The following is a 23,238-nucleotide window of genomic DNA, read 5'->3' on the forward strand; positions in this document are numbered from 1 at the left end:
TCATATGTTAGCTGAAATTTGAAAAAACCTTATTGATTCTAGTTCTAGATTGCTTTAAGCTATGGGCTCGGTCATGGTAATTTCGTATTTAATGTTGTAATGTGTAAGCGCGTGTTTGTTTTTTTAATTTTATATAGTAATCAATCAACGGCAGCGGCAGTGATAGGCAGCGTCTTAGCTGGCATTGTTGATGTCCATGGGCTACGGTAACCACTAACCATCAGGTGGGCCGTATGCTCGTACAAGGGCAATAAAAAAAAACAATTAAGCCCAAGAGCATAGTCAAATTTTAATTTAATCTTCTATATCTATGTCTAATATATAAAAGCTGATGTGTTTATGTTCCTTATAGAGCACGATCCTATCCTAGCGGATCATTATGTTGTGTCTTGTAGCAATTCAGTCAAATAAAAAATCAGCTAGCAAAACGAATCGGGTTTGACTGGTAAATTATAGTCATTGATACGTTAGAGTGTCAAATATTGTATCATTTACCCTATACCATTATAATGCGATACAGTGCAAGCAACATTCAGATAATAATACATTTAATCGTACAAAATCTAACAATCTAAAATACAGTTTTGGACGCGAACTATCTATTGTGGACCTCAAACGTTATTATTGTCCATCAATTGTGCATTCATTTTACAATTAAAATTTTATATTTAATATACATAATATTATTATTTAAATAACGAATATTTTAACACGTTGACTGCCGTGTAGGTCACCGGTGCCCTACGCGGCACGCTGAAGTAACTTTTTTATTTATTTATTTATTTTCTTAGATGGGTGGACGAGCTCACAACCCACCTGGTGTTAAGTGGTTACTGGAGCCCATAGACATCCACAACGTAAATGCGCCACCCACCTTGAGATATAAGTTCTAAGATCTCAGTATAGTTACAACGGCTGCCCTACCCTTCAGACCGAAACGCATTACTGCTTCGCGGCAGAAATAGGCAGGGCGGTGGTACCTACCCGCGCGGACTCATAAGAGGTCCTACCACCAGTAATGTAACCAGTAACCACTATGTCGATTTCTCTCTTTGTTCTTCTTACTAAGGCGCCGGAATATCTAGTAGACTCTGGGTAAGACGAGTCCGAAGATACTGACAATGAATCTATTTCTAAGAGACCTAAAAGACTGAAACATACATTATCAAACAAAAGAAGGCAAAGTTAGGCAATCCAGGCGCTAAGTAACAGATATCGACATAATTACTTCAGTGCGCCGCGTAGGGCACCGGTGACCTACACGACAGCGAATGTGTTAACGAAAAAAAAATGTTTATTACTGGCTCTATGAGATGGATATGCAGACCAAATTTGAACGATCACAATTTAAAAAAAAAACGAAAACTTGCCCGTTCTTATCGAATGATGAAAGGCTGGTTATATAGGGTGGTGGTTTAAGATAAATGTCCCGTATTAACAGAAATGTCGCTTAAACCATATAGCCTTTCACCGGTCGTTATAATATTTTGAAATTAATCGTAACAGCAAAACTCCCAATGGCTGTTATTGTGACATAAATACTTTGTAATCCTTAATATAATCATGTTCAGTTTTTCATATTTATTTACACGTCCGACTGCTTAAAAACGACGTCAATTGCATTTAAATTGAAAATACATACACGTCAAATAGTTTCAGAGGCGGCAATCTGTTTCAAGCGAAAACACGTTTTTTTTTTGGCATTTTGAATTAAAAATCAGCAAAATACAGAGCTTTTTAAATTCAATCTCTAAATACTTCAAATTCTTGCTTTGCTATATAACTTTGCAGATACTTATAATAACATTGGTCTGACCACAGAGCTCTTACGAATAAACTTGAGTCATTCAGTGAGCCATCCATACCTTTGAGGTTAAACACACCGTGTTGTATAATCTACAATACATTGCTGCACACAAATGGCGGGGACTTTTTGGCGGGAACGCGAGGAGTGAAGTTGTGTGATTTGTTTTATTTTGGTCTATTTAGTGTTTCTTCAGGTTTAAATGTGTAATAACGGTGGTTTATTAACCGTTTAGTATCTGTGAAAGTGCACAAATGTGGGAAAATCAAACAAAGCCGCTGAACTTAGCTAATCGGGATTCTCCAAAAAGTCCACTGAAAGTCTCAGTAAATGACCATCATTTTACTGAGATAATATTTCATACCAAATCGTCTCATCTCATTTCATTTCACTTCATATTATCACTTTTCATAAAAATATGAATATAAATTAAAATAAGACTTGACCTAAAAGTCTTAGTTACCAAGTCATAAAATCCCTTTAAAAAAAAACAAAAATCGCGGGTATTCCTGCAGTTCACGCCTCAACAGATTGCCACATTAAAACTTTAATTTATGTACATAGATACGTATAATATCTTTATTACAAAGCTATCTTTAATTTATTTTTTATTTTATAATATTATTGATATTTTGTTATTACAGATATACAAAAAAAAAACGATATTAAGATTTCTATACGAATTATTTTTGAGTTTATATTCGTCTCACATTGATAAAACAAATTCGGTGTGCATCAAACTTTCCGTTCGTAGTATAATGTAACGTGACGCAGTAAAGTAGCAATGTAGTAATAATTAGATGTTTTTTTTTTTTTTTTATGATTGAAGGATTACTGGTGGCCCGGAGGCCTTTCCAGTTTCACCAGGACAGGTGGGTAGATGTGTTAAACCAACAATACCCTTATGAGAATCTCAGTTTGAACCAACCGACAAATTTTAAGTTTTATTTCGCTCACTATAATGTTTGAATTTGTTTGTTCTTTTATTCTGTCTCATATTAGCATATCGTATACAAACAATTATAAATATCCGTTTACGATTTTACAAAAACGAATAGGTATGATTATTTTGATTTATTATTTGTTAATCATTTCCGGAAACTAAGATCAAGGATATAATTATTTTTTTATATTTTCATGCACGCAATGGTATCAACAATATGTTGCCAGCTTTCCTTAATTATAACGTAGCGGGGCATTAATGGTTGATCCAAAATGAATTTACGGAAACGACTGGTAATTATGGGTAGCTAGTGACCAAAAAGTGTTTTTTTCGGTAACTGCTTCCTTAGATCCTACACAGCAGACGTGGGCGTCTTCAAGCTTAACGGTCAAAAGGTTAAAATGCCGTTGGCTCTTTATTGAATTAAGCGTTTTGACACGTAGACGAATGCTAGTTAATTAAGATTCGTCAGACAAAAGTTATTCATAAGACAAAATAATAAGTGAATTTATTTTTCATTTAGTTAGATGAGAATTTGCGTCCATATGTATAACTTCCAAATTAATTATTACATTTAAGTCATAAAATATACATATTTATATCAATTTGTTTCACGTTACATTGAATTTTATGTGAAACTGTAAATATATTTCACCCCACGATACCTATCTAAGATAACTCATTAGTTCGTCACCATCCGATTCTATATTTTTCTTATTATCACAGGCTCACGATCCAACCCTGGGGTCATTGATACACTGCATCTTACCAAAAAAAAAAAACATTAAACTATCCAAATTAAAATGAAACTCTCCAACGCTCACAACGAATTCAAAACAATATAATTTTACGTAATATTTCTTTATTTTATCACTTTACATACTTTTAATTAATACACTATAATATATTTGTTTAGTTAAAATACAACAGTTCTTTTTACTTCCATTAAGACAAAGTCGGCGGCACATTTTAACACCGTATCATTGTCGGGCAATGATGGGTAAAGTCATTTTTTCTGTGACCGTTTGAAGATATCTCGGAAGACCAGTTCTTGTTTTCACATAAACAAGACTGTTGGTTATTGCGACGGGTTTCGACTTCATAGATCTTCGACGTCGAATTGTACCCCAGCTTGAGTTAAGATGGCGCAGTTGGCGCGGCAGATGCTGGGGGTTGTGGTCTAGCAGTCGTGCGGCCACCGGGAGGGGTGGCCGGCGGCAGATCACATCACACAGCAGCTCTTCGCTCTGCCCTTGAGCTCGGCTTTGAGGTCACGTTTGCTTTTGCTGCGTCCCACTTGCTTCTGCTAGAAATGCAATCTTTAAATTAATACGTGAAGCAAAAACTTTTTACGAAAATTGCTCTTATTACTTTTTTTTTATTGCTTAATTGGGTGGACGAGCTCACAGCCCACCTGGTGTTAAGTGGTTACTGGAGCCCATAGACATATACAACGTAAATGCGCCACCCACCTTGAGATATAAGTTCTAACGTCTCAGTATAGTTGCAACAGCTGCCCCACCCTTCAAACCGAAACGCATTACTGCTTCACGCCAGAATAGGCTGGGTAGTGGTACCTACCCGTACGGACTCACAAGAGGTCCTACCACCAATAAAAATATTAAGTTATTACAATAGTGTTATTATATTAAAGTGTATAATACACCGTGCACATTTGTTACTGCAACGTCGATGATAAAAGCAGAGTTTATTTCAATAAGAACATATTTATATTTCAAGACCACTCGAGCTATTTACAGTCGTGGCAGGAGGGATATCAAAAGAAGTTTAATTTTGTTAGCAATCAGAAAATTAGGTTACGGCGCGTGTGATATGTTTCCTGAATTAAATTAACTTTTTATAATACTAGTGGTCCCCTGGTAGTCGAAATTCGGCTATAATTGAATGAAATTATAAGTTTGTACACTATTATGATTGTCAAACACTAATAAACTTCTGTAATCACAGATTTCGCCAAGACTACACTTTAGACAAATATTAATAAAGACAAAACAATATTCAATCTATTCTCAATTTGACCACAGACTATAAAACAATAAGAAAAGTTTGACAATAAACCAATAGTATGCAAGCGTTTGTGTGTAAAATACGTGATAGCGTGCTTAATGTTTTTATTATTGATTTAATGTATTGTTATGCATAATTAAAAAAATAATAATTAACATTTGCACTCCTTCTCTATATTCTGTATAAGTGTGGGAAATTTCATACTCCTCCGTCCGCACAATTTTCGTAAAAAGGGGTACAAAGCTTTTGCTTCACGTATTAATATATAGATTATTAGCAAAATATAGTCCGACTCTAACTGACTCTGGCACGTGTTGGCGTGGATTGATAGCATTATCCTGCCAGTTTATGTAGTGAATGCCGTATGAAGTGCCGTTTTCTCAAAATTAACAAATTGTATCATATCCCCTTCATCCACTCATGTCTTCAATTGTGAGGTCTATTCCGAAGAGAACAATCCAGTTATGCTAGCACAGCTTCGATTTCGACAGCCTTAATTTACTTACTAAATTTACCGGTGATAGGATCTCATGTGAGTCCGCATGGGTAGGTACCATCACCCCGCTTATTTTTGCCCTAAAGCAGTAATGCGTTTCGGTTCGAAGGGTGGGGCAGCCGTTGTAACTATACTGAGACCTTAGAACTTATATCTCAAGGTGGGTGGCGCATTTACGTCGTAGATGTCTATGGGCTCCGGTAACCACTTAACACCAGGTGGGCTGTGAGCTCGTTCACCCATGTAAGAAAAAAAAAGGTGACATGAGTTTCACGATGTCTGTTCGTGTAAAAGCTAACGCTATATCCTTCATACCTGTTGCTTCATTTGTTGTTTGTTGAGTTTGCCGAGGGCTGCTAGGGCCGCTACTTCGAAGGCGTCTTTGACCCCTTTAGCGGAAGCCCTGGCGGACGTTTCCACGTACGTTGTCGCCCCAATCTGTCTTGCTACCGATAGAGCCTGTAAAATGTATTGGGCTTTTAATTTTAGGTTTTTCTTTCTTTCTCATAATTGCCGTGTAAGCAGACGCGAACCCTGCCAATGTTTTGACGAGCTCGTGGACTTCGTGACCAAGTCGCTGCCTAGCGTTGGGAAGTCTTCGCAAAGCTAGTTTGAATAAGGACATCATGACGTGTCCTTATTCAGCGCTATGGCGCCCGGGAAGCATCGTTGAGGGAAATTCGTTTAATATCGCGTTTTTTTTATAATTATATTATGTTTTAATTCTCCGATGTTTCGAAGACATTTTTACATTTTACGTGGGCACCAAACGATTGAAACTGTTCTAAAAAACGTACAAAAAATTATTGACGAAATCTCAAAAATAGTATAAGGACAGTATAAAAACCCGATTTTAAATCGTAAAATTAATTTTAGTTATATCTACGGCATGCGAAATCCGAAGAAAAGACTAATAAGACATTTTATTTGTGGTACTGCATGTTTTGTTTTTACCGTCCCAACTTATTAATTAGAATTTGTACAGATAAAAAAATAAATGTAATAGTTTTAATGACAAGTTCACAATATTGCCTCAAGTTGATCTGTATGAAAGGAGTATCCCTCAATTTCGTTACGAGTCTCATTTATTTAGCGGTCTCTAAAAGCGCCGCCTCAATTAGTGAGTCGAGTTCTCATTCATAACAGAATCGGAGGAGGGCTGCCGTCAACGTTATTGTTAAATTATTCGTGGCAACTTACCCGAGAAATTTGTTAATTAATAAAAAGTATTTTGTGCCTATATCCACATCAAGAAATATAGGTAATAAGGTAAAGAGTGCATACCTCGGTAAATAGTGATTCAAAATCAACCTAAGAAATCCAAAGGTTTTCTCCCGTGTTATACAAAATATGTAGTATCCGGAAACATATTTGAAACATTAACAAATATACCGAAACTGGGAAATATCTTTACGGGGTAATCGATATATAATTATAAAACGCATTACAAGTTAAATTTCAATTATTTAGCAATATTTTCTTCTTCTAATCTCATAAAAAGCACTTTTATAGATAAAATACAAATAGAGCATTTTTGACACATTTTGGCGGGCTTTTTATTTGCATCACAGACTATATAACACAGTATGTTGTGATGCCAGTGGCTGTATGATACAATTCCTCACTACATTTAATACAGATGCGGACCCTAAATCGATGTGGTTACTTCATACTATAAATTACATTGAATTCATATTATCACACGATTTTAGTATAGTGTTTTTGTTTATTTAGACAAATCGGTACTTGTTTGCTGGGCTTGACGCGTGGTAGACACATTACTTCATACAACTACACCGCGTGCCATTATCCGATAAGATCTAATGTCTTAATCGATGATGAGAACTGATAAAGTATAATGTTTTTGTGGCGCACTACAGCCCTATTGGTTACGAAATAAGATATCAAATTAATTGGCACGTTTGACCGACGCGGCCGATCCGAATTGGGCCTTGTTTCAATCAACAACGATATTCGTGATACGTTTGTACGCACGCGGCTCGGGTGCAGAATATGCGTGTTAATTGATCTATTGTTATTACTTTTATTGTTCTAATGTGTAGACGAGTTTACAGCTCATTCGGTGTTAAGCGATAATCGGAGCCAATAGATGTCATCCACGGTGACACATAAGGCACAGAGTTAATTTTTTTTACTCTGTACATAAGGCCCAAACTTCGATTGCTTATGGCGTAATGAATAAAAAAAAAGTGTAACCCAATATATTGTAAAGTTTATTTGGTGCCCGCGACTTCATCCGCGTGGAATTTAACATAACATTTCTTTATCTTATAATAATTTTAGATTTTTTCTTAAATACCTTAAGTTAATCCTTAAGCCTAAGTTAACCCTTATTACACCAGCTATCTACAAGCGAAAGTCTGGTCAGAGTCGATCCAGCCGTTCCAGAGATTAACCGAAACAAAAAGAGAGACAAATAAAAATTGTAAAAAAAATACTTCGGTATATGTACCGTATATAAATGTAGATTCATATGGATGTGGTAAAAGCGGTTATTTTAATATCACAAACAGACACTCCAATATGTTTTTGTTCCATTTTGCCCGTGTAGGCAGATGAGCATACAGCCCACTTGACGGTGAGTGGTTATCGTCGCTCATGGACATCAGCAATTCCAGGGGCAAAACCAAGCCGCTACCTAAAGTTAAAATAGTATGACTAACCGTTAAAAATGTATAGTATTTTTTATTTATTTTTACATAGACATCTAAAACATAAATGCCGCCACCCAGCTTGAGATATGAGTTCTAAGGTCTTGTATAGTGACAATATTTACCTCTTCACTGGTGACTGGATGTGTTTTTAGTTTGGACAAAACTGTGAGCGTTTCCTTGTCGTGTCTCAGGTCCGCTTTGCATCCGCACAGAACCACAGGCGCTGACCCACCGTGGGTCCTCACCTCCTTGTACCACTGGAAGAAACATCCATGTTATCATCTTACCAGCAAAAGTTTCTTTGTACCACTGGAAGGAACATCCATGTTATCATCTCACCATCAAAAGTTCCTCAGTCGCGTCTTAATTATTTTTTAAAATTTTTATTGCTTAGATGGATGAACGAGCTCACAGCCCACCTGGTGTTGGCAGTTACCGGAGACCATAGACATCTACAACGTAAATGCCGTCAGCCACCTTGAGATGTGAGTTCTAAGTTCTCAGAATAGTTACAACGCCTGCTCCGCCCTTTAAACCGAAACGCATTACTGCTTCACGACAGAAATAAGCAAGGTGGTGGTATGGTATGGTATCCGTGCGGACTCACAAGACGTCTTACCACCAGTAATTGTAATATAATGCAGTTTTAGATCCCTGTGAGCCTACAAGCTTAACGTTTAAATTCATATTTAGAAATTCCGCAATATAACAGTTTTCCAGAGGTCATCGACCCGCGTGTCAGCTGATTCTTGATTGCGTGTTCATTGAGTGCCAAAAAAACACTAGTCAAATAAATAAAAAATATTGTAGGTACACATAGAGAGAAATAGCCTTTATTTTCGGACAGGGGGCCGAACCTCTTTCGAGGTTTCCGCGCTTAGGGGGCACACAGGTAATGTTGGACTTGACGGTCAACAGATTTTAGGACCAGACCGCGTACCTAAGAATGTTTTTAGGGCCCTACCGCACCAAACGACTCTACCTTGCACTCTCACACCCGATCTTCGCCCGAGGTCAGAACCCGGTCAGAGTAGAACGAGAAATAGCCTTTCGTGCTTAGTGCGAGTTTTCAATTTCTCGATAGAGTAAAAGTTAACTCTTGTTTGTATGGAGTTGAAAAGTTCGCCTACGTTTGCCGCTAGGGGCGCTGTTCCAACTCCATACAAATTTGAGTTAACTTTTACGGGATCGAGAAGTTAAAAAACGCGCACAAAGCACACTGACCTATGTGCGTTCTCAAACACGGTTCCGTCAAAGTTGGTTATTTCAGGTGAAAACACAAAATAATCGGTACTGATTGTTTAAAGAACGGGTCAACTTACTTTGGCAGCGGCGTTGTGTAAGGTGTCAGGTTCGGCTACGTTGAAGCACAGCATAAACAGCTTCGCGTCTTGGTACGCTAAAGGTCTGACCGTGTCGTAGGACGTCGTTCCTGTGAAGAAGAAAAAACGATTAGAATGTTTTTGTTTTGCGTGTTTGAGTAGGGCATACATAGCATATTATTAGATAAAATGTTTTTTTTTATTTACAAGCGTTTACTGGCAGGGCTTCTTGTGAACGTACACGGGTAAGTACCCTGCCTATTTCTGCCGTGAAGCAGTAATGCGTTTCGGTTTGAAAGGTGAGGGCAGCTGATGTACTGTAAAAATTTAGACTTAGGAACTCATCGCTCAAGGTGAGTGGCTGCATTTAAACGGTTGATGTCTGTGAGCTGATGAACACTAAGCATATTAGGCTCGTTCACCTATCTAACCAATAAAAAAATACATTATTTTATTCTATCATCAATAGTTTTCGCAGGCACGCGATGTAAACAATATTTTAGGTAATGTTTTTACACCTTGGGTTACATTATTGAAGTTTTAGTAAGGATCCCAAATTTTTTTTCAAAAAAGATTATAGCCTATGTCACTCGGGAATACAGTAGCTTCCAAACAGTAAAATATTTTTTCAAATCGGTTCAGTAGTTTCGGAGCCTATTCAATACAAACAAAGAAATCAATATCCTCTTTATAATATTAAGTCATGATAATAATATAAAATAAATAAATACATCTGAGTCACCCACAATAGAAGTATAGATTATCGCTTATCTAAAACCCACGATCATGTTAAAGGGATAATGAAAAACAAACGAAGCCAAATAAAATGCTACAGAGGCTATTAGTTCCATCTTTGCGTGAAATAAAACGTAAAGTTCTAGAAATATATTTTTTTATAGATAAATAGACGGTAGTAAATTTCGACGTATACGTCTTAATAGTCCGCGACCAAGAAAACTAAAAAGTATTCGAAATTGGAAATAGTAAACTGGAGATTAAGACGTAAAAATTATTTTAATGATATCTACGACTATTCGCATCTATTGATTTATTTTTGAGGCGCATGGTATTAACACGAACGCCCTTGAGACGAATGAGGTCGGAGTTTAGTAAGCAATAAATCAATTTTAATCTCAGTTCTTGTACTTAATGCCTTTGAATCGGGCAGGGAGCACTATTTTACAATAGCGTCTGGCTACTTAAGCTGTAAGTAGTTCGAGAAATACTTAGGTACTTGAAATTGTAATTAATCAATTGGGAATTTGAGTTTATAGTACTGTGTACTAGCGACCCGCCCTCGCTTCGCATCGGAAACTGTAATTTATTATTGATTTTTCCACTATTTAATGGATGTTATTATACATATAAACCTTCCTCTTCAATCACTCTATCTATTAAAAAAAACCGCATCAAAATCCGTTGCGTAGTTTTAAAGATTTAAGCAAACATAGGGACAGACAGATATAGGGACAGAGAAAGCGACTTTATTTTTTATAGTGCAGTCTTGGCGAAATTTGTGATTACAGAGGTATAAAATACAATCTTAATAGTGTAAAAACTTAGAATTCCAATTAATTATAGTCGAATTTCGAATACTGCGGGACCTCTAGCTATTGTAAAATTTCATCAAAATCCATCCAGTAGTTTTTGTTTTATACTATGTAGTGATATAGGTAGTGTGTAACGTCAATAATAATATGCGGGTAGCAATTTGAATGAGGAGAGTCGAAGACCTGGGGCATAATGGTGTTGATTGAGAGAGCCCTATGTCCAGCAGTGGACGATTGTTGGCTGATGATGATGATGAGTAACGATTAAGGCGTAGTTCTATATTCATTTTCCGTGATGGGTAGTTGAGCTACTTTCGACAGCTGCTCCTCGGAGTCTGGCTGAGCGCCATTTCAGACCTTATTGTCTCCCACATTGCGAGGAGGGAAGTAGGTACATAGCCTTTGAAGTCGTCGTGGCCAAAAGGATAAGACGTCCGGTGCATTCGTATCTTCCGATACACCGGTGTTCGAATCCCGGAGGCGGGTACCAATTTTTCTAATGAAATACGTACTTAACAAATGTTCACGATTGACTTCTACGGTGAAGGGATAACATCGTTTAATAAAAATCAAACCCGCAAAATTATAATTTGCGTTATTACTGATGGTGGGACATCTTATGATTCCGCACGGGTAGATAACTACCCTGCCTATTTCTGCCGTGAAGCAGTAATGCGTTTCCGTTCACCGAGCAATTTCGCCAGCTTGGTAGAAGATCTTCGCTTTGTCGCTAACCAACAAAACTTCACAAAAAACAGTCGTACAATTCCATGGCATTTTCTCATCCCTTCCAGTGGATTTTTTAAAGATTTTATTAGGAAGACTGTGGGCGTATTAATAGATATCACCCGCTCACGTTTTTATGACCGTGAAGAAATAAACGATATGTTCATCATTGTTATTTAATAGTATAACCCCACTACTAGCATCGAGAGATATCTTACTAAAAACTTATACATTTCTTTATTTTAAATTATTCTACAAAGCTATGAATAAAATATCAACAGGTTCCACATGAACAATAAAGTTTTTAGTTTTTTATTGCGTCTTTTTTTTTCTTCGATTTTACGATCACATAAAACAGTCGACGTTGCGCATTTGTAATGTAATTTCATCGCGAGAATCGTTGCCCGGTTTCTGGAGTGCGTCAGCAGTTTACGGGGATGTTAAGGAATAATAATCTTGTGTTCCACTAAAAAATGCGACGTTCGATAATACGGCAACACTCGTCACGTCACTCGCGTCCCAAGCGGAGAAAGAGGTTTAATCGCAATGATAATTCGGGCTGTTGAATGTTCCTGTAATTATTTTATAGTATTCCACTTCTAGTAAAACAAAACGAGAGGATTTTTAAGGATCGAATTAAGCATTACTCAGTAATACTGCCTGTCAGTCATTTTTGTTAAATGTTAGTTGTACATTACGTTGTTGCCAGTTTCAAGTGTTGCCTGTTTTAGAGACCACTAATACTTTCACGTCATTGGTCCACTTCCAAAGAAAACGTTCCTACTAATTTTGTTAACACCTTGACGAACTAATTTAAGAGGCTACATCAACAAACCAAGAGTTTTTGTCCGTTTTATCAGACTAAGTTTGCAGTTGAAGCAGAAACTTTGTATCCCTTTTTATGAAAATTGAGCCGTCGGAGGAGTATGAAATTTACCACACTTATAGAGAATATAGAGTAAGAGTGCATAATGCAATTTTTTTTTTAATTATGCACCAAAAATTCATTAAATCAAACAAACATTACACCCATTAGCATGCATTTGACACACGCACTCATATATTATTATAATACTCTTTTGTTTATCGTTAAAGTCTGTGGTCAAATTAAGAATAGATTATTATTGTTTGTCTTTAACGTTAATTGTCTATACTGTAGCTTTGGCGAAATCTGTGATTAAAGAAATATAGTCTGTAACAATAGGACCTTAAATAATTGTCAAATTTATAATTTCAATTAATTACAGTCGAATTTCAACTACTGAAGGACCACTAGTAATAGTTAAGGTAGCACTCACCGGACGTATCCCAGATTGAAAAGTTTACTTTGTAATCGGCCACTGAGCATGTGTAGCTGTACTTCTCGAAGCCGGTCGGAGTGTAGGCCTGGAAGAGAACGAACAGAATTTCTATTAATCACTTAAATAAATACCATCGGATTGTTATGTACCGTATTCGATTGTAATATAGTTAATAATCCTTTGCCATGTGGCCGTCGATTTTCGTGTTTCGTGTCTGCAGGTTAATCTATAACAGTCTACTCTGTGACTGGCATGTAATGGCGCTTAACAGGGCCGGATAGGGCCAGTTTTGAGCGTTTTTGTTGCGTCTCTGTCAATGTCTCTGTTAATGATTGATACTGAAGAGATTGTATTGGCTGCAAAGGGGGAAAACAGATTCAGGCTGTTTAATGTAGATGTATATTTAGATTTTTTGAAGGGAAACCATCTTTGGCGCCATTTTGGTTTGAAACTCGATGAAACTAAAAAACGATCTAAAAAGAGATAAGATAGATAGATATAGCCTACGAGAGAATGAGATAGAAATACTTATAATGCGTGTGATCGTGCTGTTTTTTTAGTTTACATTGAACAAAATCAATTTTTAGTCTTGAATCTTGATAAATTATCCTTAGCTCTTATTACAGTTTCGGGAATCGACTTTTTTTAAGAAATTTTATCCTATTTTTGAATCTTTTTTCAAATTTGAAAAATCTTTATTACTTTTTGAGATATTTGCAAAAAACTAAGCCTCCCATTTTTTTTAGTTAATTGTTAATAACTTTTACAAATTTTGCAACTTCGGAAGTTCATTTTTTTCAAAAATCATCTAGATGCCATTCCGAATCGAATGACACCTCATTTATAATTTTCGGAGACTGCTGAAAAACGTTGGTCCAAATGGCACTTGTTGACTAGTCTATTATAGTACAGATATTATACAGCATTCAACGTTAGATCGCATTTATAAGAGAGACTGAAAATAACAGAAACTTTACAAGATGTTTCTTAGACTGGTAGATCTTAATGTCTGAATACTAGGTTTCATTTGTGATTCTATCCTTCTCGCACTTAGTGGTTCGGTGCGAAATAAGTGAGAGATGGTGGATTTTGTAATTTATTCATTTGTATTCAAGACACCCAAGGGTCCTTCAGAGGGCAGATTAATGGGCCCATAATAAATGTGGCCTGTATTCAGTGAGAATTACGATAATTGGCTTGTTCCCAACCTTTGGTAACGGTTGGATTGCAAGGAAATCGAATGTTTTGATCTTTTAAATGTCTATTCTGTCAATTTATCTGTATTTACGTACAACGCATTAAATACGTATTTTATTTTTCCATGTAAATCTACATATTATTATGCTGTTCATAACAATACATGTGTGCTTAGTGCCAGTTTTTTAACTTCTCTATCCCGTACAAGTTAACACAAATTTGTATGGAGTTGCAACAGCTTCCCTAGCGGCAAACTTAGCACTAAGCACTCTGAAGGAACATAATATAAGATAATTAATACCGTGATATCGCAAAAGAAGATTCAAATACAACGACTCTACGATCTATTGAAAAGCGACACAAAAAACCCTGTTTCAATTCTTGACTATTTAGAAAGATTTAGCTAAAACAACAACTTGGCACAAATCGGTATGATATAATTGAAATGAATATGAAATATTATTCACAAGATTATCAGTATAGTTTTTAAATGTTGATAAGAGTTTTTGGCGGGATTTTTTTTTATGATAGATTATATCAGCGTGTGAATAAACGATGCTAGTGACTTGTTTAGATATAAATAAACCAAACCATTGTGGCTTTACCCTTATTAAATCGTCGAAATATATTATTGAACATTAAAAATAGAAACAGATGAATAATTCGTTTCATAACTGTCGCTGCTATTGCTGTGTAATTTATTTTACAATAACATTGTGCATACTTGCAAACCCGTCAAAAGTGAAAATTTCCTAGCGTTATTTTTCTTTGTACAGTTTGCTCAACTATCTGATTTTAGATTTAAACATTAATATTGAAATCGAATATTTAAACATTAATTTATTTCGTCAAGTCATCCGATTGACTTGAAAATTTGTACACGTACAAGGAGCGACAACGTTACAATAACTTTATAACTTCGCTTCGATATCCAGAAGTTCATTGTTAGTTCTGTTAGTTATTTAAGCATGTTTTTAGGCTTTAAAAAGTATGCGAAGTGGGATATATTGTAGACAATAGGTTGAAGTGTAAATCTATTGCTTTAAAACACTTTTTGAAGTCGTCGTGGCCTAAAGGATGAGACGTCCGGTGCATTCGTATCGAGTAATGCGAATGTGCCGATGTTCGAATCCCGCCATTAGGTACAAATTTTTCTAATGAAACACGTACTTAACAAATGTTCACGACTAACTTCCACGGTGAAGCAGTAACATCGTGCATAAAAATAAAAAACGCAAAAATTGTAATTTGCGTAATTAGTGGTGACAGGACTTCTAGTGTGAAGGATTAGTAGGCCGCGAATCAGTAATGCGTATTGGTTCGAAGGGTGAGGCAGCCCTTGTACTATTAAAAGTAAAACATAGAACTCATGTCTCAAGGTAGATGGCAGCATTAGAGTTTCGTTGATGTCTATGGGCTCATCCGCCTCCTGGTATCATGTTTAAACAGGATTTTTTTGGTGGGGGCTCCGGTGACCTGTAAATGGCAGGGTGAGCACGTCCATCCATGGCAACAATAAAAAAAACACAAACACGATTCTCTCAGTGTACTTTATATTGTATTTTTCCTTTTCACAACCACTGACCTGACTGTACAAGCTCTCAACAGAGCAGGTCGTTACCCGAGGATATATAGCGCGTTTGTAATACTTACCGCACTCCTATACGATTGTTGGAAGAAAACCGAAGGCGGAATTTACAGAAATATACGTTCTGCCAACGCTAGAAGCCGTGAAGTTGAAACGGCAGTCAATTTTATTATTGTATTAAAGCTTAATACAACTAACTGTAGTCATAAGTTCTCTTACAGAATCCGTTCGTTAAATAAATCGTACGACTTTTGATATTTGTTTTTAATGTGTTTAATGAAAACAAATTCAAATTCGATTTAATAAGGTCGTAAATATTTAAATTTATTAAATTATGAACTCTACAATGTGTACAACTTTAATGCCCATACCAATAATATAATTGCTTTAAGACGACATACTGTCTCTTCATATGCATATAGAATTGGTATCTTTTTTTTTCCTACCTAAGCTACCTACGAGGCTATTTCAGCGTAACCTTAACTAGTAGGTGAGCTCACGGGGCTCAAACAGGAGTGATGCTAACACTGATCCTAGGAAGAGCAGTGCTTCGCAGAATCTACCACCGGATCGTCCGGATCGGAAACGCGACCCACTGAGAAGATCCTCGAGAAACTCAGTGGGCTAACTTTTTCCTGTATTCTGAGCTTGTATCGTGGCCCATAAAATAAAATGAATCCACTTTTACTCTTCTTTTCCAAAATCTTCTTTACGATAATAGTTAAAAATCAATTGAAACTTTTTACACCTTGCTCATTTTTTCGTCTCGGCCATCTTTCTTTTTTCTGTCATTCTCTTTTCCCCTTCTAAAGGTGCTTTCAGACTACGCTATAATATAATAGCATTAGCTCATAGGACAACAATATCGCACACCATAGATTGTTATGAACACGTTCACACTGTACTGTACTATATATTATTGGCTAAGAATACGCTGCTATACTATATGGCACTATAGTATAGCGTAGTCTGAAAGCAGCTTTACCATTTTATCTCATTCACATCTTAATGTTCCGTTTCACACTTTATTCATACGTTCCGTTCTTACCAATCCTACATGTGTTCCATTCCCTTCGAAGTCTTGCCTTTCACATCCAGTCCCTACTAGCTATTTTGACCCGGTCGTCATTTCAACTCATCGGTTGCTTTGAGAGACTCCAAATTAATTCGGTTTTAATACAGATTTCGTCTCTTAATGTTGCCATATTTTGTATGTTCCACGGCAAATAAGAACATTTTTTTTTTTTTTTATTTCCTTTGTAGGCAGACGGGCATACGGCCCACCTGATGGTGAGTGGTTACCGTCGCCCATGGACTTCAGCAATGCCAGGGGCAGAGCCAAGCCGCTGCCTACCGCTTAATACTCTCCATAAGCCTCGTTTGAAGAAGGACATGTCATAGCGCTCGGGAAACACCGTGGAGGGGAGCTCATTCCATAGCCGGATGGTACGTGGCAAAAAAGATCTCTGGAAACGCACTGTGGATGACCGCAGTAGCTCCAGGTAGTATGGATGAACTCTACTCCGGTGGCGGGCGGTGCGATGGTAAAAACGAGATGCTGGTATCATCTCGAACAATTCCTCAGAGCACTCCCCATGGAACATACGGTACAAAATACAGAGGGAACCGAAGTCCCTCCGCAGACCCAGAGGCTCCAAACGATCCGAGAGAATGGGATTAGAAACTACAAACTGCGATTAATCTCCACCTTTTCCTTGACCTTTTTTTTTAAGGGCTTTTATGACCTGGCAACTAAGTAAGACCTCTAAGTCAAGTCTTATTTTAATTTTAATGAAACCTTTTTTATATGAAAAATGATATTATGAAATGAAAAGAAGTTGATCAATATGAAACATGGCATGAAACAAAATGAGATGAAAACGAAATGAAAAGAAAACGGAATGAAATGAAATGAGATAAGTGATATGTGATGAAATATAATTTCAGTAAAATGGTGGTCAGTTACAGATACTTTTTCAGTGCACTTTTTGGAGGATCCCAAGAAGTTACGTTCAGCGGCATTGTTTCATTTTCCTACATTTGTGCACTTTCACAGATAGTAAACAGTTAATAAACCACCGTTGTTATACATTTAAACCCGAAGAAACACTAAACAGACAAAATAAAACAAATCACACAACTTCACTCCTCGCGTTCCCGCCAAAAAATTCCCGCCATTTGTTTTTTCAAGGGATTTTATGACCTGGTAACTGAGACCTTTAAGTCATGTCTTATTTTAATTTATATTTATATTTTTATGACAAATGACATTATGGAGTGAAATGAAATTAAGACGATTAATTTGAGACATTAATCAACTGGGATGAAATTAAATGAAATGAAATAAGATGAAATATAATCTCAGTAAAATTGTGGTCATTTACTAAGATTTTTTCAGTGGACTTTTTGGAGGATCCCGAGAAGTTACGTCCAGCGGCTTTGTTTCATTTTCCCACATTTGTGCACTTACACAGATATTAAACAGTTAATAAACCACCGTTATTACACATTTAAACCCGAAGAAACACTAAATAGACAAAATAAAACAAATCACACAGCTTCGCTCCTCGCGTTCCCGCCAAAAGTCCTTCCTTGACTTCTATTTTATAAATGACACTGATGATTTCTTTTAAGTGAAAAATTTTAAAGATCAAAGACAAGAAATGAAAGTGGTTTTTTTTACGTTACGAGTTTACTGACCTTTGTTTTTTGAAGTTAAAATTTTTTCTTACTAATTCATTATATTACTGCAAACTTTAACTATTTGCTAAAGTCTCACAATAATGTTTTAATGTATTGAAGCCATTCGGAATGCCTTAATAAATATTTCATGTAATAAATGTTTTTATGAACTTATTTCGATTTTTTTTTGTAATTGCTTTGATGGGGTGACGACTTAGACATCAGCAACGTAAATGCCACCCACCTTGAGATGTGAGACCGAATTCTCAGTTTTCCAGTACAAAGGCTGCCCCATGCCTCAAACCGAAACGCATTACTGCTTCGAGACAGAAATAGACAAGGCGATACCTATTTATGCGCGTAAGACAGCCTACCACCAGTAAAAGAGTGGTAGTTGAACAGACAAGTTAATAATTAATAATAAATAAAGAGATTATCCATTGCCATACAGCGTGGCAATGCTGCTAGAGTAATGGGTAGTTTCGGGCCGGGTGCGATCCAGAGTGGCTTGTTTGACTAGCCGATGCCGCGCGTATTGCTGTTAGCGTGGACCTTTATGCTACTTATGACGACGCTTGCAGCTAAAAGTAAGTATTGTACTTTTTGACGAAGCATGTTGCTGATAACTCTATTTCTGTAATCTGACGAAGCATGTTGCGGATAATAGCATGTATTATTATAATGTCGGTGGTTAGTTATGGGGATGAGCCATTCCATGCTTACCTGCTCAAACTATAATACTTCGATCATCCATGTACCATGACATAAAAAGTTATGAGTTAATAATCTGATGTTAAGTCCTGGGGGTGCATAGTCACAACGGTGTGAGTATCGCCGCTCACAATTAGCATGATGTCGAAGAGTTTTTTCATTATTTTTTTTACTTTTTATTTATTTATTATTCAGTACGCGATGTAAGAGTCCCTCTAAGAATGGATATTACGCGAACCCTATACGGACGTCTCATATAATATCATCGCATACATAGCAACAACATATTTTTAGGTACCTCAAGCACCGATCACCGTCCTCGTCGAACCCATCGCTTGCGACGAAGGGCTCGGCGAGTAAATTAACCCACAGACACAGCCCACTGAGTTTCTCGTCACATCTTCTCAGTGGGTCGCGTTTCCGATCCGGTGGTAGATTCTGCGAAGCACTGCTCTTGCTAGGGTTCGTGTTAGCAACACTCCCGGTTTGAGCCCCGTGAGCTCACCTACTAGTTCGGTGAATCTAGAATAACCCCTCGAGGTTACTAGAATAGGGAGGAGAAAAAAAAAAAAACATATTTTTTATATTATTTGATAATCATTATTTAATTGCATCTTATTAGTTGGTTTAATATTCGTACGCGCCAAAATAAATATTTTCTTAAAATTAAAATGAAACTCGAAAAAGAAATAAGTTTGCAATTGATTTGTTAGCTGTAACTAAATGTCGCGTGTTAGCTTATTAGCGGATCGATCTAAAAAAAACTTTCCCATCCCTTTTTTTTTGGGTTCACACGAGAAAGTTTAGGGGTTTCTGTTACGTTAATAGACTGGTTGGAGAAAAAAATTGAATACAGATTTTAACGGTATTTTGCATTAGAATACATTTTTTATTGAACTAGAGGTCCCGCAGTAGTCGAAATTCGACTATAATTAATTGGAATTGTAAGTTTGTCATATTTATTATGATTGTATTTTATACTTCTATAATCACAAATTTCGCCAAGACTACACTATAAAAATATTAATAAAAACAAACAATATTTAATCTGTTCTCAATTTGACCACAGACGTCAAGAACAAAAGTTTGACAATAAATAGTATGCATGCGTGTGTGCGTCAAATACATGGTAGGTAGTGTGTGTAATGTTTTCTTTATTGATTTAATGTATCTTTTATGCATTATTTAAAAAAAATATTAGCATTGTGCACTTCTTCTCTATATTCTCTATAAGTGGAAAATTTCATACTCCTCCGTCCGCGTAATTTTCGTAAAAAGGGATACAAAGTTTTTGCTTCACGTATTAATATATAGATTACAGATTAACAAAATTAAAGAATGTTTCCGATGACAAGATTATAAGAGACATTATTACGTGTGGACCTCATGGAGAAAACCGATAATAGAGATAGTCATTCGCAGACTCAATGCCCGGATTTTAAGTTTTGCTTCAATTATCGCAAAAATACAAAAAACAATTCCTTTTGATTGGAAGGCCGTTAAAATCTGTCGTCGGTGAACTGGTTTTTACTGGTGGTAGAACCACTTATGAGTCCGTACGGATAGGTTCCACCACCCCGCCTATTTCTGCCGTGAAGCAGCAATGCCTTTCGGTTTGAAGGGTGGGGCAGCCGTTTAACTATACTGAGACCTTAGAACTAATATCTCAAGATGGGTGGCGGCATTTACGTTGCAGATATCTATGGGCTCAAGTAACCACTTAACACCAGGTGGGCTGTGAGCTCGTCCAACCATCTGGGCAATAAAAAAAAACTGCTGTCCATAGACTCTCTGGCTGGTTTGGCTTGTTATCTGTTCTTTGTAACGCAATGAATACCGAACCGTATGACAAACAAATGTTTAGTTTTTTTAAAAACTGTGCACTGATTTTATTTTCCCACGGCAACACTGTATGCAGTGACACCCCTGTTTTCTCTCAACGATGGTGTTCTCTATCTTCGAACCATTTTTTCTACAACTAAACCATTAAGTAATACGAGAGCTCTAAAATAATAAAAAATGCATTTAGTTAAGATCGGTTTTGATCGAGCAAATTTTTTTTTGGGTATAAATAGTAGTTCATTTTTTCGAACAAGAAAACCGAAGGTTTCGCACCATTCAGCTTAATTTTTTATATATTCTGTTAAGTTATGTTATCTTCGGTAGGTAGCGGCTCAGCTTTGCCCCTGGCATTGCTGACGTCCGTGAGCGACGGTGACAACTTTCATCAAATGGGCCGTATGCTCGTTTGCCTACAAAGGCAATAAAAAAAAAGTGAAAAATGATATAGAGCGAAATGTGGTGAAGTTGATTATTCAGAGACTGTAATTGAGTGAGATTAAATTAAATGAAACAAGATGAGATGGGATGAACCAAATCTCAGTTTTATACTTTTTGCAAGAACCTGAGAAACCACGTTAACCGGCATTGCTTAATTTTCCCACATGTATTGTTTCACTGATGCTCAACAGTCAAAAAGCCGCCTCATATCATATGTTTAAGCCTGATGAAATATTTAATTAGGAAAATAAAACAATTGATACAACTTCTTTCCTGTAATTCCCAAAAAAAGTTTTCACTGAATTATAGCCTGAAACTGTCACTCACACTTTGACACATTCACAGACCAAGGCAGCTATGCTCATTCAGCCTTAGTTTAATAACTGCGTTATTCATTCCACTATGACAACTAATTATACGGGGTCATAAATTTTACCAAGCTTTGACTTTCTAGAATAATTTACAGAGTTCATATTCGCATAATAAATTAGAAACACTCATTTGTATGTTTATTAAGTCATGAATTGATGCATTTACATTTATTTCTATTTTATTGCTTATTTTAGCTAGGAGTAAATATGTAGCTTACTTTGTCCTTTTTGTCTTTCGAGGATGTCGAAGACAGAGCGAAGTGGAGGAGGGAAACTGACCACACGACCGTGTGGGATAAATAGCTAAGAAGAAATAAAGAGAGAGCACTTAAGCGTAATTTATCGAAGATCCGTCCATCCAATTCTTACATCTCTCGATTTTCCGGGGTCTATTACGGATGCATAATAACACAATAAGCGAATAACATTAATGCTCTCCATATGTTTCCGTCTGCAGTGCATTTTTTATTCACTCATTGAACGTGATGAAATTTGGTACAGTTTTTATTGGCGCTACAAGGAAGGTATTGGTCTTTTTTTGCCTAACTAAGCTGGTAGCTTGGAGAGGCTATGTCAGCGTAACCTAACGTGTAGGTGAGCTCTCGTCTAACCTGGGGGCGTTGCTAACACTAGCCCTAGTAAGAGCAGTACTTCGCAAACTCTACCACTGGATCGAAAATACTACCCACTGAGAAGATCCGGCGTGAAACTCAGTGGGCTGTATCTGTGGTTTAGTTTACTCGCCGAACCCTTCGTCGCAAGCGACGGGTTCGACGCGAACGTTGACCGGTGCTTGGGATATCTAAAAGTATCGTTAGTGAATCGGGAGGATCCGAAATGATGTGTTTAGGGCGACGTCGACTGTTTACCATTCGGTTTGCAGGATCGGGTATGTAGTTTCCGGCGACCACGACAAGAGGGTTTTCGTGTCGTGCCGCCTTGTCGCTTCGACAACGGACGCGAGACCTCATACGTCACGATGTTTGAATTAAGATGAGGATTTTTAATTAAATTTTTGTTGCAATTATTTGATATATTAGTCTATTATGTTGAGTTGAGCTGTTAGTTTTTCTTGTAATAAACAAATCGAAATCTCAAATTAAACAAAAATTAAGAATAAAAAGAATACACTGCATGATAATGTCACATGCGTCTAACGTGTCGTTACGTATCCGTAAATAGTCGAACAACGCAACGACCAAAAATATCTATCCAATTAAATGTCTCTATCATTTAAAAATTAAATTTGTCAATTATGTTTGTTTATACAAACGTTGTGTGATTTGTGGGGACAATGTTTTTTTTTTAAATGTAACCTTTTTTGAATGTTCAATTTGTGTTAGATCTTAAGTTAGGTAGTAAAGTGCCGCCGACCGACGTCGTGGTTGTCGACTATCGCCTCGACGACCCGTCGGTCGGGCGTCCTCTGGGTGGCGCCGCGTGTCTAGTTGTAGTGTTGACCGCGGCAACCCCCCTACTCTGACCGGGTTCTGACCCCGGACGGAGATCGGACGTCGGGTGTAAGAGTGCAGGGGAGTCGTTTAGTGGGTGGGACCTAAAATTG

General features: G+C 36.9%; 1 protein-coding gene and 1 long non-coding RNA gene across 5 annotated transcripts in view; one reads left to right on the forward strand and one right to left on the reverse strand.

Moving 5' to 3' along the window:
• Positions 1-3,592: 3,592 nt before the first annotated feature.
• The window catches only part of LOC114250780 (rho-related GTP-binding protein RhoN), a 125,749-nt gene continuing 106,103 nt past the window's right edge, over positions 3,593-23,238 (reverse strand). For 3 of the 4 annotated variants that reach the window (XM_089739204.1, XM_089739200.1, XM_089739189.1), the window contains 5 exons: positions 12,843-12,930; positions 9,269-9,378; positions 8,069-8,203; positions 5,587-5,730; positions 3,593-4,053 (listed from right to left, as the gene is read on the reverse strand). In XM_089739204.1, coding sequence (XP_089595330.1) covers positions 3,970-4,053; positions 5,587-5,730; positions 8,069-8,203; positions 9,269-9,378; positions 12,843-12,930 — 561 coding nt within the window. In that variant the 3' untranslated portion in view covers positions 3,593-3,969. The remainder of the gene's footprint in view (positions 4,054-5,586; positions 5,731-8,068; positions 8,204-9,268; positions 9,379-12,842; positions 12,931-23,238) is intronic. The other variant, XM_089739209.1, reaches the window with a different exon arrangement.
• LOC149503237 (uncharacterized) overlaps positions 16,857-23,238 on the forward strand; it is a 137,049-nt gene continuing 130,667 nt past the window's right edge. The window contains exon 1 of the long non-coding RNA XR_016325574.1: positions 16,857-17,132. This is a non-coding gene — a long non-coding RNA (uncharacterized LOC149503237). The remainder of the gene's footprint in view (positions 17,133-23,238) is intronic.

Source organism: Bombyx mandarina, chromosome 03, assembly GCF_030267445.1.
Source record: "Bombyx mandarina strain Sakado chromosome 03, ASM3026744v2".
NCBI lineage: Eukaryota > Metazoa > Arthropoda > Insecta > Lepidoptera > Bombycidae > Bombyx > Bombyx mandarina.